Source organism: Arvicanthis niloticus, chromosome 13, assembly GCF_011762505.2.
Source record: "Arvicanthis niloticus isolate mArvNil1 chromosome 13, mArvNil1.pat.X, whole genome shotgun sequence".
NCBI lineage: Eukaryota > Metazoa > Chordata > Mammalia > Rodentia > Muridae > Arvicanthis > Arvicanthis niloticus.
Genome location: NC_047670.1, coordinates 64,390,093 through 64,411,747, shown reverse-complemented (window position 1 = coordinate 64,411,747; position 21,655 = coordinate 64,390,093). Strand labels below are relative to the sequence as shown.

Here is a 21,655-nt window from a genome sequence, read left to right as displayed (position 1 = left end):
ATGTGTGTGTGTGCGTGTGTGTGTGTGTGTGTGTGTGTGTGTGTGTATGTGTGTGTGTGTGTGTGTGTGTGTGTGTGTGTATATATATGTGTGTATATATGTGTGTGTGTGTGTGTGTGTGTATGTGTGTGTGTGTGTGTGTGTGTGTGTGTGTGTGTATATGTGTATATATATGTGTGTGTCTATGTATATATGTGTGTGTAGATTTAGATATATATAGCATGTGTATATTATGTAGTATATTTATGCTATATACACTATCTATACTATATATACATATATACTATATGGATATGTATAATATATATCTACTATATCTATATCTATCTACTATACATAATATATACACATATGTATATACATACACTAATTTTAAGTTGACTGGATACTTTTTCTATATGGCATAAATAAGTCCTGAAAGTCTCATGGTATTTGTCCAAGGACTCCATCATAAATCATTTATAGAAACAGACATTAGTACAGTCCCATATTGTTTTTAATTAAAAGTATACAAAGATGAATAATAATTTTTGATATTATGAATGTCACAGTCTAATAAAATACTGAAGAATGGCAGACAGGGGAGACAGCAGATAACTCCAATAGAATAGGTGCTAAAGTACAAGGAGGGCAAAGGGTACCAGATCAGATCAGGATTTCAACTGTTCTTCAGAACCTAGCTCAGCTCACCAGGAAATGGGTGCGTGATGGTCAATAGATGGTCAAAAGAGTGTTGCTGTGTAAGGGAAAGCCTAAACTGCCACCCTGAGTACAGAAGTTTAAGTCCCAAATAAGTTCAGTCAGAATACTTTTCAAGGTTCTAGAAATAATATAAACTTAGTCTAAGATTTGTTATATGGTTGTATATTAGGTTATTTTAAAGATTTTAAAGTTCTTTTGACTGTTTTTTGTTTTGTTTTGTTTTGATATTCGAGACAGGGTTTCTCTGTGTAGCCTTGGCTGTCCTGGAACTCATTCTGTAGACCAGGCTGGCCTCGAACTCAGAAATCTGCCTGCCTCTGCCTCCCAAGTGCTGGGATTAAAGGTGTGCGCCACCATCGCCCAGCTCTTTTGACTGTTTAATGTGTCGTTTACACTGCCTCTTCCTCCATCCAAACCCTGCTATGTTCCCTCTACCTGCTCTGTGTGCATAATATTTGCACAGCCTTCTTAGTCTATGTAATGTTACATGTTTTCAGGGCTGATCATTTGGTATTGGATAAGCAATTGGCGTTGGCTTCCCTGGGAAAGACCACTCCCCTCACTCTAACCATTCCCTAATAGCCTGTAGCTCTCTTTGTCAGACTGAGACCCACTGGACTTCCCCCATCCACTTTGGCATGTCTCTTGTTGCTTTCATTCAGCTCATATTTAGGCAGTCATGTTGGTGAGACTTTATGAGTGTGTCTTCTGGCATTTCTAGGAGACACAGTCATATACCACACTCTGATCTCACCATCTTTTTGCCCCCCTCTTCCTCAGTGCTCCCTGAGCTTTGAGTGCAGGGGTGTTTTGTAGACACATCATTTGTAACTGGGCCCCACATCAATGCATTTTGGTTGGTTGTGGGTCTCTGCAGTGGTCTCCCCCTGTTACAAGAGAGGCTTCCCTGATGAGGGATGAGAACTCCCATGGGTATAAGGACAAATGTTTAGAAATTACTGAGTGATTTTGCTGGTTGACTAATGTAGTCACAGGATCTCTAAGATTGATGACTTCACTAGTCCTGAGTAGGTACAGCTAGGTTTCCAGTGCCAGGCACGGTTTGCTGAATGGGTCTTCAGTCTTGGAGAACTGTTGATTACTTCAATGATATTGCACTTATGAATACTTAGAGTTGTCATGCCATGCTAGTCACTGTTGTGGTTCATGAATGCCATCACTGGGTAGGTCTATTGGTTGCTTCCTTCCTTTGAAAGCTTACATGGGAACTTACAGTACCATAAAAGCCAGTCCCTGTGGAGCACATTCAGGTCAGATCCATCTCAAGGCTTCTGGGCCCTATGTCTGAAGTGCATGGTGTCTTAGGCAATAAAAACTTACTTTCCACTGGGATAGTGGTGGGGTACAGCCAAGGCAATAACAGTAGTCTACAATATTTTGGGAGTCTTTTGGACTACCTGGCTTTTTAAAAAAGAAAAAAAAAAAAGGCTTCTCATGACAAGTGTTGAGGCTTTTGTTAGATAGTCTTTGTTTCTTTGAAGAAGCAATGTCAGCCAAGATAGGAAACTTTAATTTAAAGTATGATGCACTGGCATACTTATAAGTAATACTTGTACTTCATTGTAATTATTTTTAGGCAGATGAGAACTGTATTATTCTTTATGACTTTTTCAAACCTCCTTACTCTTTTTTTCTGCTCCATCTTCTTTATTTATCTCCTTCCTCCTCCTGAGTTAGAGCCCCATCCGTCTTCCCATCCCCCTTCAGGTCACTTGTATTATGTTCTCTATTGTTCCTGCACCCTGGAAATGGTCCCTTTTTTCCATTCCTGGGTTTTGTAGTTACTCCAGGATATATTCTCACATCTGAAGATTTGACATTAGGAGCCTCGGATGAGCTAGAATGTGCAGTGTTTGTCTTCCTGGGACTGGATTAACTCACTCAACACCATTTTTCTAGTTCCATCCTTTTACCAGAAAATGTCGTGGTCTAATTTTCCATGTAGCTGAATAGTATTCCATAATGTATGTGCACCACATTTTCATTATCCATTTGCCTGCTGAAAGACATTTAGATTGTTTCCATTTTCTAGCTATTGTGAATACAGAGAACATCAGTTAACATGGCTGAGCAAGTGTCTGTAGGGTAGAATGCTGAATCCTTTACATGTACATAGTCCAATGAGTGGTAAGTTGGGTCCTATGGTAGGTTTATTTTTAGCTTTTTTGAGAATTTTACACACTGATTTCCAGAGTGGTGGAATCAGCTTACAACACCTCCCCCAAAAAATATAGTGAAGGAGGATCATTTTCATTGCCTTTGTACCTCACCACAACATCCCCTCTGGTATTTGTTGTCAGTTGCTTTGTTCATCTGAGGTAAATGAAATCTCAAAGTTATTTTGATTTCCATTTACCTAATTGGTTTCCTCCTCTTCCTCCTCCTCCTCCTCCTCTTCCTCCTCCTCCTCCTCCTCCTCCTTCTAGCTCTTCTAGTTCTTCTTCTAGTTCTTCTTCTTGTTCCTCTTCCTCCTTCTCCCTCCTCCCTCCTCCATCCTCTCTTCTCCCTCCTTTCTTTCTCCCTCCTCCTTCTCCTTCTTCTCTCTTCTTTTGAGAACTCTATGTTCAGGCTTCAGGCCCATTTTCTGAATGATTCATCTGTTTTATGACTCTCTCTCTCTGTGTCTCTCTCGCTCTCTCTCTCTCTCTCTCTCTCTCTCTCTCTCTCTCTCTCTCTGTATGTGTGTGTGTGTGTGTGTGTATGTCTGTCTGTCTGTCTGTGTCTCTCTCTGACTCTCTCTAAGTGTGTGTATGTCTCTGAGTGTGAGTGTGTGTGTGTGAGTGTGTGTGTGTGTGTGTGTGTGTGTGTGTGTGTGTGTGTTAGCCCTCTGAATATTCTGGAAGGGAATGCTCTGTCAGATGTGTTGTTCTCTCATTTGATGGATTTTATCTTCATCTGCTTGATTTTTTTTAAACTGTGCAAAAGCATTTTAGTTTTATAAAGTCCCATTTCTTAATTGTTGGCCTTATATCTTGGGCAAAGTATGAGTCCTAGTCATAATGTCCTTTCCTGCACCTGTATCATGTAGGAACTGCCTACGGTTTCTTCTAGCAGTTTCAGTGTTACAGGCATGACATTTGGGTCTTTGATGCATTTGCAGCTAGTTTTTGTGTAAGCTGAGAGATATAGGTCTAATTTTATTCTTTTGCATCCAGTTTCTGTAGAACCATTTGCTGCTGAATATATTTTTTTCCTTTGTCTTCTGTTTTGGGGGTTTTGTCAAATAATAAGTGCCTGAGGTTATCTGTACTCATGTTTGGGTCTTCAGTTTCATTCATTGATCCTTATGTCTGTTTTTGTGCCAGTCACATATTGTTTCATTACTATGGCTCTGTAATATATAGCTTGTGTCTTTTGATAGGAGACCATTAATATTTAAAGTTATTATTGAAGTGTGGGTATTCATTGTAATCATCATATTGTTGGGTTTTGGTTGTGGTGTTTCTGGTTTTAGTGGTACTTCATGCTTTAATAATCATGACTTTGTATTTCTTTCCACAATATCTGTTATGCACATTCCTCTTTGCCATCTGAAATATTGCTTCCTGTCTTATCTTTAGGTTTGGCCTGTTGTATATAAATAACTTTTAGGTTGTTTGCCTCATGGAAAGTTTTTGCTTCTCCTTCAATGATAAGGGATAATTTTGCTAGATATATTAATCAAGCTTGGCCATTGTGGTCTTTCAGATCTTGGAATGTACTGCTACAGATTTCACATTTTCCAAGTTTCCATTGGGAAATCTCTTATTCTGATGAGTTTTCCTTATATGTGACTTGCATTTTCTCTCTTCCACCTTTCAATACACATTTCTTTTGTTCTGTATACTTGGTATTTAACTATGATAGACTACAAGGATTTTTTTTTCTTTCTGATTTTGTGTGCTTCTTCTATCTGTGTGCATATGTTTTTCCTTAGTTTAGGGAAGTTTTCTTCTATGATGTTGATGGTATGCTCTATGCCATTGACGAGTTTCTTCTCCCGCATCATCCTATAGTCCTCATGCCTATAATCCAGTGCTTTGGTCTTTTTATGGAATCCTACCTTTCCACATGTTTCTCTTTAGTGATTTGATTTTTTCCCCTATTCCTTGCTTATTCAGCTTATTCTACTTTATCTTAGAGTCCTGATAGCCTATCTCCTGCTTGATTAATTTTTACCTGTAAGGCTTTCTGTCCTTCTATTCATACCTATGAACTTGAATTTTGATTTGGTTTGGCTTGGTTGTAATTATCTCCTGGTTCTTCATTCTTGGAATAAAAAAAATATGCAACTTATTTTTTATTTTATAGGAGCTCACAATTGAGAGATTTTAGATGTTTTAATGAGACCAAACTTTTAAAATGTTTTAATTTTTAAATACTGTAGTTTTTCTAATTCTATTTATGCTTTATATTGTGATATTAGTATTAATATGAGAGCATAGGGTTAAAGAAGAAAGGCATGTTTACCATAGAATACAGATGTATTTGTGTGCCAACTTGACAAGAAGTCAAATGTCATGGTTGGTTTTTGTTTAGGTTTGCTTTTTGTTTTGGGTTTTTTTTTTTTTTTTTTTTGTAAACTTGACACAAATTAGAGTTATCTGGGAAGAGGAACTTCAATCCTTCAAATGTCTCCATCTGGACTACCCATAGTAAGTCTATACGAAATTTTCTTGATTAATGATTAGCGTTGGAGGGTCCAAGCTTTCTGGGGGATGCAAATCCTGGGAAGGTGGCCCTGAGTTATATTAAAAAGTAAACTGGGCAATCCATAAGAAGCAAGCCAGTAAAAAGCATTCTGCCATAGCTTCTGTTTCTATTCCTGCCTCCACGTTCCTGCTTCGAATTCCTGCCCAGGATTCCCTCAGTGATGGAGTGTTCCTGAGAATTTAAGATGAAACAAACCCTTCCCTCCCCATATTTTATCACAGTAGTGGACAACAGCCAGTCCCTTCATCTCATACCATATTGCCACCTGTTGTTGTCTTGTTTTCCTTCATAACAAACATTCCTTTCTGATTCTGCATCACTAATTCTCTCTACATAATGACAAGTGTTCAGACTGTCTCAAAAGAACATAGAAAGGTAGGAGATATTGATCAGAAGTATGCTCAAAGTTGGAGCTGAGGAATAATCTCCAGTTAATGATGAGACAGAATCAAACTGTTTGCCTAATGGCAATTAAGATATAAAACATCCCTGTAGGAGTTGAACTTAGAGATCAAACTTTGGGAAAAAAAACATGTACATAGTGGCATTTCGAATAGAAGTTTTCAAAGTGTTAAGGAACCAGGAGATTAATAATATAGAGTTTCAAGGGACTGATTTGACTGTCAACACAGGGCTAATAACAGGAAATTACCATGAAGAAGTGTTTAGCTGACAAGTCAGTGAGGAGGCATTTATTTCTGCACTGTAATATGGTAACAGCAGACAAGAGCAATAGAATATTCCAGGCCAAGACACAGTAGAGTAAGGGATGTAGAGAAAGTATCAGCAACCAAATGAGAAGTCTGAGACAGGTTTCTATCAAGGAATGAAGTGTAAAGGACAGTCATACACTTGGTGACTTGTGCAGTTAGCTTCTGTGTAAGATAACCAGAGTCCAGTTGTAGTCCTTTAAGGTCCAGCACCTCTCCCAGAGCATTTGCATGGGTCTAGGAAGTCTGAAGGGTGAAAAATGCTTTGGTGCCCATTTTCATTGTTTGAACACTTGCTAATCAGTCATTCAAGAGAAAAGGAGGAAGAGGGAGAAGCTGTGTGTTGCCATGGTGACAGTTTCAACATTGTAGCCATGAATGCTTTTGTTAACCAACTAGCTGAACTGACTTAGACTGTGCACCATGTATCCTGTAATTAGGACACTGCTACTTGAATAAAAAAGTAACACTACAGTTTTTATTCCATTTTAAGGGGCTCAGTAGTAGTGAGTCCTATTAGAGGCTTCTTGGTCATGCACATTTCTAAGTTTTGAGAGAGAAAAAAAGGATTAAACTATTATATTTGAAAGTCTTTGGAATTATGAAATGAGCTTAGGACATTCAATAATTAACTACTTTCAGGTTCTGCTCATATGAATCAAAGTTGTTGGACAAGTGAAGTGATTTTAATGTTTAATGAACCTTCTCAAGAAGCTAAAGCCTGCCCCATTGTGCAGTGATTAGCACACTAGACTCCGCTTGCAAATTGGATTATAGTGGGCCACTTTAACGCTTCAGAACAACAATGGAGCCTATGGGAAATTTTTCCTCCTGTTTTATAAATTATCTCTGACCTTATTCTGAATATAATTTAGGTTGCTGATCTCTTATTTTAGAATAGGTTTAGGTTTATTCATTACATTGTATGTATAATACATTATAATGGGATAGGTCTAAGAAGACAGATTGCTTCAATATTTACAGTCTTGAAGTTTTAGTAAATAATTCATATATATGTTATATATTCAGTTACAGAAAGTAAAATGGTGCATTTTAAGTTAACTATAGTTTTACTTAATAGCCATATTTATCAGACCTAAGATGTTTAGTATCTTTCTTGCTATAAAAATAATTTTTCAATTATGATCAGAATTTGATTTAGTCATTATTATTATATAATAGAGCATACTTTGTTACAACATTTATGTTGCTATTCTCAATATATATTTATATATATATTGGATATATATATTACAAAATATCTTTTAATAATATACTTAGATATTTTACACCATGGAATAGTTATAATTTAGCTTGCAAATTCAACATCTTTATGCCATTTCCTATATAGATAGCTATTTAAGGTAGTGGGGAGGAAACCCTCCAAAAATATACCTTAAGATACTGCAACCAAGTAAGCTTTGAAGTTTAGCATATGTAAGTAGGTTATGTATAATGTTTAAGTAAAATGTTATATAAAGCATATATGAATATTTTTAAGAATTTTCACGATTACTTAATACAACACATTATTAAGTGCTGTTAGAGATTTTAGGAGGGGGAGTAGTTCTGGCATCAACATGGAGAAAATGATGAATTTGCTTGAGTTTGGGAGAAGGATGGTAGGTCATGTTGAGAATCCTGTTTCTTCACCACAATGTTTAATGATGTGTTTATGGAGGAAAAACAGCCAAACCTCTATACAATGAATATCTGTGTGTTTTGATTATCAATTTTTAGACTTCTTGACAACTGTCATTCTGGTTTTTCAAGGTAGCTCTCTTTGCATCATTTGAGTGTGAGACGGTGCTAACACATAGGTATAATAATCCTGCACAAGGACAATGACATTTTTCTCCTGATCCTGGTGGGTGGGGAAGGTGTATATGTCAGTTCCAAACTACCTCAGAAATGACTAACCTAAATGATTTTGTGTATGTGTGTATGTGTGTGTACAGCCACAATTCCTTCAGGAGACACCTACCAAGGCAAATGAACGTCTCCAGTGTCGACTTTAGCATGGGCACTGAACCTGTCTTACAAAGAGGAGAAACAAGAACCAGCATCGGGAGGATAAAACCAGAGCTCTACAAGCAGAAATCAGTTGACTCCGAGGGCAACAGGAAAGATGACGTCAAAACCTGTGGGAAACTTAACTTTGCGCTCCAGTACGATTATGAAAATGAACTCCTAGTTGTTAAAATTATAAAAGCTTTAGATCTCCCAGCTAAAGATTTCACAGGGACTTCTGATCCTTATGTGAAGATCTATCTTCTTCCAGACAGGAAGAAGAAATTTCAGACCCGAGTGCACCGGAAGACTTTAAACCCTCTGTTTGATGAGCTATTTCAGTTTCCGGTGGTTTATGATCAGCTAAGCAACCGCAAACTACACTTTAGTATATATGATTTTGACAGATTTTCCAGACACGACATGATCGGGGAAGTGATTCTTGATAATTTATTTGAAGTCTCTGATCTCTCCAGGGAAGCCACAGTATGGAAAGATATCCACTGTGCTACTACAGTAAGTAACAAAACTTCCAACTTCTCTTTGACCGCCGGTGATATTTAAGACCAATCATTGCCCACAGTATTAGAATAAATTCTATAGAGCCATAGAACTTAAACTCCAAGTTTCCGCAAAGGTAGTATTTAATTATCTAGTAAAATAACTTGGGCACCTAATATGGCATCAGTAACATTAGCAGGTGCAAGGACAGCCAGGCAGCTTTTACATGCTACTCCAGATGGGGAGACTTTCCTTTTACAAAATACATGTAACCTGTACCCGGTGCCAGTTTCTCTGTGAGTGATGCTGAATTTCATTATTTAAAGTGATTTTATTTCACAGGTCAAACCTGAAATGTCCGATGATGCAATGTGGTTTGACCTGAAACAGCCAATGATTTTGGAAGCTTTCATGGAATGTACATGGTCACAGTACACGGGTGATAAAGGATCAAAAGATAATTCTCCATAGTAGAAGTATTTTTTTCATGATATGTATTTTTCAATTACAAAATGATACAGTATTGAAACTTTTGACAGCAGTAAAAACAGAATAGAAATAAAGCAATCAACAATGCTACCAATTATGTAAATGTTTTGGTTTCCTGTTTCTGCTCTGAATGCATTAAAATAATTATGATTACACTGAATTTTTATTTTGACACTGATTTTGTTCCATGATAATTTGTCTCAATGAATGGCATTTATTGTTTTAGATTTTTAAATTATTAATGTGTTTGTGAGTGTGTGTGTGTGTGTGTGTGTGTGTGTGTGTGTGTGTGTGCCCACATGTGCATGCAGACTATGTACATGTACCATGACAGGCACTTACAGAGGTCAGAGGACAATTCTGTAGAGTTGGTTCTTTTCTACCCTGACATGGGGTCCATGGATCTAACTCATAGTTCCAGGCTTGCACTGCAAGTGTTTTTGCCTGATGAATCATATTGTTGGCCAAAATGCACAGTATCTAGATATGTTATCCATTTACTTAACTATTTTCTTGTCATACACTTAGATAAAGCATAAATTTTGTTTTTTTTTAAAGTGAGTTCTTTCAATTCACTTTTATGAGGCTGTCTGTCTACTATAGAATTACAGAAGAGAAATTAGCAACTTGCTCTCCGGTTCAATTACTAACTTGTTTTGATTTATTAATTTTAAAGTGGGGCCATTTTACCTTTTACCATCAGGTAATGTTGATACACTTAATTTGTCTTAACATTTTACCAAAATTGATGTTGAATAGAGACAACAGTTTATTTTTAAAAGAAAAAAAAACATTTTATAAATTCAAAATAACTCCTTCTGTGGCTTTCTTCCTATTGGTACTTTCCTGGGGCAGTATTAAAGCAATTGTTATTGTTACAGACTTGTGTGGGAACTGAGTGTCCCAACAGTGTCACATTTTGAGTCAGTTGGGTTCATTGTTTCAGCATATTCTTTAAGAAACAAAGGAAACACTGGAAGATGGCTCAGTAGTTAAGAGCACTGAATGCTCTTCCAGAGGTCCTGAGTTCAATTCCCAGCAGCCACATGGTGGCTCAAAACCATCTGTAATGGGATCTGATGCCCTCTTAGGTGTGTCTAAAGACAGCAATAGTGTCCTCATACATAAAATAAATAAATCTTTAATAAAAACAAATAGAAACAAAGGGAAATCGAAAGGAGGATCCTGATTCTCAGGCAGGCACATCACAGTCTTTGACTTTAACATTTTAAAAGTTTTGTTGATAATATTCTCACACAGACACTTTTTTTCCTTTTTTATTGGATTTTTTTATTTACATTTCAAATGTTATCCTCTTTCATGGTCCCCTCTCAAAACTCCCTCTATCATCCCCCTCTCCTGCTTCTATGAGGGTGTTCCCCCACCCACCCACTCCTGCCTCACTGCCCTCAAATTCCCCCACACTGGGGTATCAAGCCTTCACAGGACCAAGGGCTTCTCCTCCCATTGATGCCCAACAAGGCCATCCTCTGCTACATATGCAGCTAGAACCATGGGTCCTCCATGTGTACTTCTTGGTTGGTGGTTTAGTCCCTAGGAGCTCTGGGGGGTCTGGTTGGTTGATATTATTGTTCTTCCTATGGGGTTTCAAACCTCTTTGGCTCCTTCAGTTCTTTCTGTAACTCTTCCATTTGGGGACCCCATGCTCAGTCCAATGGTTGACTGTGAGCATTTGCTTCTGTATTTGTCAGGCTCGAACAGAGCCTCTCAGGAGACAGCTATAGCAGGCTCCTGTCAGCATGCACTTCTTGGCATCCACAATAGTGTCTAGGTTTGGTGATTTCATATGTGATGGATTCCCAAGTGGGGCAGTCTTTGGATGGCCTTTCCTTCAGTTACATAAGATACTCTTAACAGTAACTGCCACAAGTTTAAAGCTCTGATGGTCAGAATTCTACAAATGTAGATGGTGATTGTTGAGCTATGGTTGCAAAGTTATTTCCTTTGACTATGAAGTCTTCTATCATGGTTCACTATTTGGTCAGCAAATGTTTGCAGAGTACCAATGTTTGATTAACTCTACACATTTCTAGAATACTGTTGGAAGCATATTCTATCCATATGTTCAGGCTCAGCAATAAGAAACCAACAAGTAAAATGTAAGTTTAGTATCTTTTCCAAAAGCCTCTGTGATGGTTTGTATATGCTTAGCTCAGGGAGTGGCACTATTTGGAGATGTGGCCTTGTTGAAGGAGGTGTGGCCTTGTTGGAGTAGGTGTGTCACTGTGAGTTTTGACTTTAAGACCCTTAGCCTAGCTTCCTAGAAGCCAGTATTCTGCTAGCAGACTTCAAATGATGTAGAATTCTCAGATCCTCCTACACCATGCCTGCCTAGACGCTGCCATGCTCCCACCTTGATGATAATAGACTGAACTTCTGAACTGTAAGCCAGCCCCAATTAAATGTTTTCCTTTATAAGACTTACCTTGGTCATGGAGTCTGTTACAGCAATAAAACCCTAAGTCAGCCTCATAGTGGATTTTTTGTTATAATTAATTATAAGTTTTTTTTAGATGAACAGGTCTTTTTCAAAGTAGGCATTGCTTTCAGGATCCTGAATTTTTGACACAAACAATTTAGTTATTTTAATAAATTCTCATAGTTATTATTTTATATATTTTGATGTATTATTTCTGTATATTATATATAATCATATTATTCTAATAAACTCACTATAAAACCCAGGCTGGCTTTGTAGCCATGATCTCCTGCCTCTGCCTTCCCAGTTCTGACAGTACATGTATGTACTGCCATAGCTGTTCATGAGACAGTTTTACATTTTTTATTTATATTTCTTTTTTAATAAAAAGCAAACATTAATGCAGATCAAAATCTGCTTCAGAAAAAAAAATGTTCTATTCTGAGCCATATATCTATGAATTCAAATCACAATTGGAGGGTTTTCTAGAAAGAAGGAAGTAAAAAAAAGTAAAGAAATGGGAATCCAAAAGAGAGTTCCTTCACCCACACCCTATAAAAGCTTGGAAAGGTGAGATTAGATGTGAAGGAGTCAATAAAATGAACAAATGCTTAAGTAAAGGACACACGATCATTGTGTTAGGAGACACATCCATCATAGTGTCTCTAGAACATTCTTCCTCAGATATCTAAAGTCCTTTCCAAGATCTTTCCTAAAAATCTAAGACAGTCCATTCCAGGAAATCATTTTTCTTCCCTGAAGCTTGAAATTCATATAACTTTATTCTTATTATATAAATAGTCACCAAAAACTTTCTCTGTGCAGTTCATATTTAATTTTAAAGTAGAGATAAATAATAGTAGAACAACATTTTGGGCCAAGGAAGAAATCTAAAATAAGAGCTAAATAAAGGAATAAAGCAATCCTCTGCCCACACCCAACTGAAGTGTATATTTTATTTAAACTCATTCTGGGATGGCAATAGAATTCTGAAGAGTTCTTTGTTACTTGAAAAGAAAAGAAAATTGATGAGTATCTTCAAAGAGAATCACATGGGTTAATATAAGGTATTGTCACTTTTTTCTCTCTTAAAGTTTGTTATTAAATAGCAAAGAAAACATCGGGAGTGTGTATTTGTTATGTATAAAAGGTGTTTTCATTTTATAGATCATCATATCAATTTACCTATCATACATAAAGCAATCTGGTTGTCTCTTAACTAACACAGAAAAATGAATGACCTTAGGGGGGCTCACACCGACAACCATTTTTGTGACAGGAGAGAAAAACTGCTAGTTTATATTCAGTTACATAGAATTTAATGAAGTGCACTACTTATTGACAAAAGTGTTCACATTTCAGCGTTTAGTTGGTCTATTTATTTGAACTTTTAAATCACTATGAAAACAAACATTTTGTACCTTTGCATGTACATTTCCCATGCATAGCCAGAAGCCATTGGGAATGTAAATGAGGAAATTATTTGTTTGTTTGTTTGTTTGTTTACTTATTTATCTATTTATTCATTCATTCATTTCATATGTATGTGTATCTATGCACATGAATGTATACATGCATGAGTAGAAGTAACAGGACAACTTATAAAAATTGATTCTCTTCTTTGCAACATGGGGCTTAAACTCAAGTCATCAGGCTTGGCAGCAAGCCCCTCTCAACCTGCTGAGCCCCTCACTGACCTAAGAACTCTTTTTTTTTTTTCTTTTCAATAAAATTACATTTTGAACATTTACTTATTTAATCCTTTACTAAATAAACATTTATAAAAACAACCATCTCCTAAAGCATTTAAAGATTCTTACAAGACACAAGAAAAAGAGACGCATGTTCATAGGACATATTGAGCTGGGTATAAAATATTTTAAATAGATTATTTTATAACACATGATCTGCCAAGTAGTATGTAAATGAGTAGACCTTGAATTGAAAACTGAGAGCAATCTCTTGTTCCTGGTGACAGCCTTTCAGAGTACCCATTGAACTGCATATAAATAAATATATCTTATCATTTATTATTACCTTTGTGTGAGTACTTAAATTTTTTAAATGATTTTTTATTCTGATGCTATATTCTTCATTTTTCTTCCACTAATTCTAGACCTATCACTGGATCAGAATAATGCTATTTATAAACTTTACTATCCCACAGTCAAAAAATTTTTTTTCAAAATGACCAAATTCCAATTTCCTTTTAAGTAAAAATATGTGGTACAAGGTGGGTGATTGGGATGCTTGTCTCACTATATAACCAAAGACCAGGAGAAATTGAAACTCATCCTGACAGTGGAGGAAAATTAAAGTTGAGATATAATGTCCAGTTGGCTGAATGTTTGCTTTGTATGTACAAAGCCCAAAATTTAATTTCTGGCATCCTATAACCGAGTGTGGTGGCACACACCTGTAATCCCAGCACTGAGAGAAAAAGGCAGAAGGAGAAGGATGGGAAGTTATAGGTCATCCTTAGCCACCTGGAGTTTGCGAGTCTCAAAGACCCAGAAAACAACAAAACAACAAAACCCTGAAAATCCAAGTTCATTAGGTGCTTCAGAGAACAGGCCGTTTAGAATACAGCCAGTGTTATCATTCAGATCATACTGAATGACATTGTTCTGGAATTGCTTACTGCATGGCCTCATCCTTGTCCATCTTCCCATCCCAGAGACTCTGTGGATGCTTTCACTGCTGCAATCTGCTTCACTTTTCCTCAAATTACTTGCTGCCCTCCTATGAAAATTAGATGCATTGTAATTAGTAGAAGTTGTATTTTTTTAATCACTGTTCTGATACAAAAAAAAAAAGCCTAAGATGCTTTAAGATGATAAAGACCAGTATTTTTATTCTCTGTTGTCCCCTAATTAATTCTGTGACATTTTGAAAGGTCAAGATACTTGTTCATAATCAGCTGTAAGAACCTTGGGAGAGAACATTTATTTTGATCACTAGTGTCCCCATGGCCAGCCACGTACCTGGTGCTTGGGGATATTCTCAATCACTATGAGCACGATGATGGATGAGTAGATCTTTGAAGACTGATAAGGTATTTGGTAGAGTTAGAATCAGAGTTTGGGAATTGTGAGAGCAAAATGAGACATTAGCAATGATAATTAATAATAATAAGCCAAACTTCCAAGGGCCTATGTGTGCCATGTTATGAAGTTTGGACTTTATACTGTAAGATCTCTGTAAGACACACACCAGATCTCACTGAGGCTTTTAGCAAAACCAAGTGTTGCTGGAATTGTTGAAGCTCAGAGCCTGGGACTGGGCAGCCCCAGTAAGTCACGTTCAGCCAACTGGACCTCGGAAGCCAGCTAAGCAAACAAGCAGAAATCAGTAAAAGCAGATTCAAGGTGGCCACACTGGGGAAACGGATAAGAAGTTCCAGTTATGCCCCCTCCTCCCCTCCCATTGCCAAGTCCATCTTCAGGGTTCTGACGTGAGAGTAAATTTCAATTAAAATTTCAAAGGCAGAGAGATATGTATAATTAAGCAGTCTCGGTTCTGCCCATCAATGACTGTCTGTCTTCCTTACCAGGCAATCTGAAAAGGTGTTGGTAATGTGTGAGATCCCCTTTCAGGAGACAAGCTCTCTCTCTCTCTCTCTCTCTCTCTCTCTCTCTCTCTCTCTCTCTCTCTCTCTCTCTCTCTCTCTCTCTCTCTCTCTCTCTAGCTTCTGGGTGCATCGTTTCAATAGTCCAGATTGTTTGTATGGAGGGAAACCAGGTCTTTTTGGGATGTCCTTATTCCTTCTGGGCTTCCTGACTACACAGGCACAATATAAACATTTTACATCCATTAACCTTTATGCCTTCCTCATTAATCTCCAGTTCAATGAACCTAGATGCTGTGTAACTGAGGGGTACCACCTCCCTCATCTGGCACATTTTCATGCAATCGAAGTGATAGCTATGTTGTGTGTCTACTTTTTCCTCGCTTGAATTTGAACTATTAATGCCTAGCAACAGCAAACAGCCATGAAACATGTGTTCTGACATTACTTTTAACGTAATTATTTTATGTGTGCGGATATTTTAACATATTTATTTTATGTGTGCGGATACTTTGTCTGCACGTATGTCTGTGCACCATGTGTGTACCTGGCATCTGTAGAGGGTCAGAATAGGGTGTAAAATCTTTTGGCGATGAAGTTACAGGTGGTTTTAAGTTACCATGTAGGTACTGGGAATTGAACCCTGGTCCTCTGGAAGAGTAGCCAGCGCTCTCGCCTGCTGTGCCATCTCTCCGACTCCAGGTCCAAACACTCTTGAGCATATATCATATATTCAACTATGTATCCTCCATGGGCCTCATTTTTACTAGTGTTTACACTTATAAACATTTAGTGCTGGAAAATAATTTATTTCATCTTATTGAGTAACATTTTGTACCAAGACACCGAGGCCACATCAGGGTAGGTGGATTGCTCAAGATGAAACTCCAAGAGGTGTGCCATGAAGAAATGATGAAAATTCTATAGTCTTTTGAACCCAGAACACCACTTGAATTTCACTGTAAATTTATTTCCTCAGAGGTGGACAAAGAACTAGTAATTTGATAAAAGAGTTCACTTGATCTACTTAGTAGCATCTTGCTTTTAGCAGTATACTACAGAAAACCATCTGTTTTCTTACCCTCAAGGAAGCGTAGAAGGCAGGCTACATTTAGGGTGCTAAGTAAATGGGATGACTGCTGTAACCATAGCAACCAATGTTTTTTTTTCAATACGTCTTCATTAGTCTACTTCCCAATATATCCCTGAATTCAAACTTTTCCCTCAGCCAACATCTCCCATCCCTAATTTACTTGGTTTGCTTCTTCTCTCTCTTCTCCTCCTAACCAGGTCACAAAAGATAAAGAAGTGGTGCAAATAGTATTGCTGTCATTATTATGTTTTGTGTATATTTCCATAAAGTACTTGCTTGACATTGTAAGGTAAAAGCTATTATCATTTTACTTGGGAATCAATACATGGAAGATGTACATGGTTTTTGTTGGTGTCCGTGTACATATCCATACATCTCTGTGTGTGTGTGTGTGTGTGTGTGTGTGTGTGTGTGTGTGTGTGTGTGTGTGTGTGTTAGCATGCATATAAAGGTCAGAGGTTAAGGCTGGGTGTCTTAGTCATTCTCCACCATATTTTTGAGAGTGTCTCTAACTGAAGCCAGAGCTCACTAGCTTGGCAAGACCATCACCTGGCCAGTGAGCTCTGGAAATACTCAAGTCTTTACTCACCTAAAATTGGGATTACAGATGTGCACTGTCACACCAAGCACTTACATGGATATTCTAGGTGCTGGGGACTGAACACAGGCTGCCCTCATCCTTAGATAGCAGGCACTATTGTGATTGACCCATCCCATTATTCCCGAAGCTTTACAGTTTTATCTTCATCATTTCTGATTCAGGACCTGAATCCTTTCCACTTTGCCAAGCTCCTGCTCTTCCATCTCACAAACACCTCTGGATTCTTGCTTGCTTAGAAGCCATCAGCCGCCTACACTAAGCCTCATTAAATATCACTTCAATGTGAACTAGTCATTCTTATCTTTGAATATTTATTACAGTACTCATATATTATATTTAATGTACTATAGTACTCACATATAGTATCTGTGAAATCTCATCACTTCAACTCGTTAAACATCATATATCATGTTGTCACAGCTAAGACAAAGAAATCAAGTGCACAAACCCTTGGGTCAGCCCTCTTTGTTACCTTCCTCCATATTCCTCACTTTCCAACTGTACACTTAGAAAATTGTCACAGTGAACACGTAACTAAGTTAGTGCACACGTGGATTAAACGGGTTAAAGATACTCCTTGGGAGAAAAGCTACGGAATGTCAAGTATTAGACTTTACAGTGGTTGTTTTCTCAGAGATACAGGAGTTTCTAGAGAGCTAAGAAGGGGAATTCTTACAGTAATACTGCAGACAGTAACATAACAATTGGTGAATTTTCAGGAGCCCCTCAGAAGCCAGCCTCATTTTAAGCACTTAAAGAGAAGGAACTGAAACAAATGTGCACAATTCTCTACTGAAGTAGAATATATAAAACATAGTTTCTTATCTGGATGACACAGTTCATCACTTTGTCTTAATTTTTATTTACACTTTTAATAAAATGCTAAGATTATATATTTCTATGTATCTAGGGGATATTTTTCTGTGTATACCCTTATAGCCATATTCAAAATGACTCTAGATTATTGTGGTTTTAGAATATTTGATTCTTTTTATCTATGTTGTGTCTTTACAGCTACTTTTATTTCTGCTACTAATTGTCTCTTTAGAGTCCATGTGAGTTTTCACGTGGTACAGGTTGATTACCAGATAAACATCCTTGTTAGAGTTTTGAAACTATGAAAATAATCTTTGAATGATGAGATTCAGTAGCCAGTAAGTAGAAAAATTAATAGATTGTGTGATGCAACATGATCAGTTAGATGATCCATTAGATGATAAGTTAGATGACCTGTTTGATGATTTGTTAGATGATCAGTTAGACATGGAACTGTTTATTCATTAAGCTGTTTAGATGATTCTGTTTTTGTACTTTTTATCTTTTTTTTTCAAATATGTTTGTATTAGTCAAGGTTGACTAGAAAAACAGAACTGAGAGAATGAATCTCTCTCTCTTTCTCTCATTCTCTCTCTCTCTCTCTCTCTCTCTCTCTCTCTCTCTCTCTCTCTCTCTCTCTCTCTCTCTCTTTGTGTGTGTGTGTGTGTGTGTGTGTGTGTGTGTGTGTGTGTGTGTGTGTGTGTGTTTACCAAGAGATGCCCAAAGGATCTCCTGCCACTCTACCCATAATCTTTTTTACCTCCATTGTGGAGAACCAGTGCAATTTCCCCTGGGTAATCTGTACACAGTTATTCCTTGGTTTAAGGGCATCAAAAACCCAATGTAGTTAGAGAGGAATCTGAGCCTCTAGTTCAATGGAAGGTCTCCTGAAGGAGTGCTCCCTGATCTGTAACCAAAACTTGTAGGACAGAGAACTTAAGGTTGTAGAAACAGGAAGAAAAAAATGTCTAGTGGTTCTTTATTAGTGATAGTGAGTGGAACCACCTCCTCTTCTACCCCTTAATTTCTGTATTTATGGATTCTGGTTAAGGAAGAAGCCATACCATATATAGGATGATGATTTAAACCATAAACCACATTCTGGAGAACTCTTCCAACCCTCAGTCTACTCTCACCTAATTGACCCTCTAACTACATCTTCAAAGGCCATTCCCTTGTTCAATCAGGCTACCTACTTCAGGATGAGGGAGACCATGATAAGACCAGTGGATTATGTGATCATGGGTCCACTGTCACACTTCTTTGGCTGTGAAATGAGTTCCTTGGTCAGAAGCAATACTGTGTAGAATACCATGACAGTGGATGCTGCATTTTGTAATTCCACAGGTGGTAGTTTTGGCAGAAATATTACATGCAGGAAAGGCAGATACATAACCAAAATAAATATCTATTCCAATAAAGACACAGTGTTCTTTCTACAGAGGAAATGGTACAATGTAGTCAACCTGCCACCGTGTCACCCTGGAAAGAATGACATACCTAGGTCTCAGTCTTGGTCTCTGCTGTTGGCTGACCTGCCACTCAGCAGCAGCTGTAGCCAGGTCATCTTGGTGAGTGGGAGTCCACATTGTCAAATCCATGCACAACCTCCATCTCTGCCACCATGGCCACTTTGTTCATGGGACCATTGAACAATGGTACTGATGGCTAGGGAAAGGGGCTGACTATCCACAGAATGGGTCATCTTATCTACTTGATTGTTGAACTCCTCTGCTGAAGAACACAAGTATCTTTACACTATTGGCCCATTAGGAGATATTTATCTATGAATTTCTTCCAATCATTTTTCAAATCATGGTCTTTCCAAATCCCTGATTATCCAGCAAGTCCATTGGTTACAGTCCATGAATAGGTGAACAATCACACATCTGTCCAGTTCTTCTTCCAAACAGAATGTAAGACCAAGTGTACTGCCCAAAGTTCTGCCCACTATGAAGATTTCCCTTTGATGGTGTATTTCAGGGTTGTGTCATAAAGTGGTTATAATGCTGCTGCTGCCCACTTCTGTGTGGTCCCTGTATAATGTGCAGAACCATCAATAAACTATGCTACTTTCATATTTCTTTTACCATTATCCCACAGCCTTGAAATCCATTCTAACACACATTCTTCAGACATCTGAATGAATGAATTATCACACTCATTAGTGGTATAAAACATCGTCACATGAGCTAGACTTATCTACTTGATAAGACATAAGAGGATAAGGTATTCCCCTCTTAGCCTTATACCTGGTTATAGATCTAACAGTAATGTAGGTGGGCCCTGAGGGATATCAGTATTGCAAATCTGTCATCTCTTTCAAAGAAAGTCACCAATGACTTAGCAGACAATGAAGGACAATTTTCTCAGACAAAGGTGAAAGGGGCAATATTTCAGGTGGTGGGGGTGGGGCACATCTGCTAAGAAGGGAGAATTTTCTTCCTTCATACCAACCATGGCTGTCTCCAGATGGAAAAGCCAAGAATCCAGTAGTTGTTCAGTCCATGAAATGGTTGTCTCAGTTGGTCTTCAGTATCCCAAAGAAGGCTCTGATACCAATGAAGGAAAGAACTAGCGAGAGAGAGTGAAGGAGAACAGCAAAGAGCAAGAGCCTCCATTCTCCATGGCCTTTATATAGGCTGCCACCAGGTATGGCCCAGATTTGCGGTGGATTTTTCTCCCTCAAAAGATCCAGATATAGGGTGGGTCTTCCCACTTTGTGTAATTCAGTTAAGAAAAATAACTCACAGGTATACCCAGCTGCTTGACTTTTGGTTAATTCCAGATGTAGTCAAGTTGATATCCAAGAACATCCATCAAACTAATTCTTTGACAAATTCATACATGTATACAACATATTTTCTCATATGTGTGTATTTCCTCTGAATATTTCCATATATGTGTGTGTATGTATATGTGTGTGTATACATACATACACACACACATACACACACACACACACACATATATATGTCCTCTGAGTCCAATAGTGATACCTATATGTGCATAGATGATGTATGGCCAACCTACCAGAAAGCACACTGCTGAAGAAAAGTGACTGCCCCTCAGTAGCCACCAGCTGCCAATAATTCTTCAGGTAGGAATATAGCTTCATAATCCCCCTCCCCCTTCCCTGTTGGGATATTGCCTGGCATCCACAGTGGATGAGATCATGGTATAACTGTCCTACCATGTTCAAGAAGGTACTATTTTGCAGCAATCCTCTCTCTTTTCCCATTTTTTCCTCTTATTGAAGACAGATTTTTCTCACATACTATATATTCAAATTACAGTTTTCTTAAGGACTTTTTACCACCTCTTCCAAGATGGTTCCAGAGCCTTTGAAGCAAGGAGAATGACACATATGTTCCATTTAGACTGGCCACTCCACACTCAATTATTCTATGGACTTTGATCTGTTGTGGATCTCTGTGGTAGCCTCTGTCCACTACAATAAGAAGTCGCTCTGATGAGGGGCAAGAACTGCACTAGTCTATAGGCATAAAGATAAATAGAGTGCCTATAGAAGGCACTCTTATATTAATTTATTTAACAGAACATTAGAAGTAGCTTGTCCCCTTGGGATTATGGCCTCCCTAACCAAAGGTTACGGTACCAGGCATGAACTGCCTCTTGTGGAGCAGGCTTTAAATTCAATTTAAAATTATATTCACTTTCCCCATGACTTCATGCCACCATGTCACTATGTCTTGTAATTGTGGTTGCCTGGGTTTACAGCTGGAGAAGACAGTTCATGCTTTTTCTCTCCTAGCTTCTTCCACAGCACCTTCCTGCCATATCAGCTGATGCACCTGAGCAAGTCTATTCATCTTCATACCCAGTTAATGGCAATTACCCTTTACCTCAGTACCCTACATTCGCGTCCTCCCAGCCCTCTCCCTAGCGAATCTCTCCATATCCAGTTTACCATCTCCTCTCCACTGTTTTATCCATGTGCTACCACCCACTTCCTTAAAGGTAATTCACCTCTAGGCCTTTCATCTTTATC

The 21,655-nt window shown here is 38.0% G+C and overlaps 1 protein-coding gene across 1 annotated transcript in view; it reads left to right on the top strand.

The window, feature by feature from the left end:
• Syt10 (synaptotagmin 10) overlaps positions 1 to 21,655 on the top strand; it is a 62,915-nt gene that overhangs the window by 19,881 nt on the left and 21,379 nt on the right. Inside the window, exon 3 of the mRNA XM_034517324.2 lies at positions 8,084 to 8,651. Coding sequence (XP_034373215.1) covers positions 8,084 to 8,651 — 568 coding nt within the window. The remainder of the gene's footprint in view (positions 1 to 8,083; positions 8,652 to 21,655) is intronic.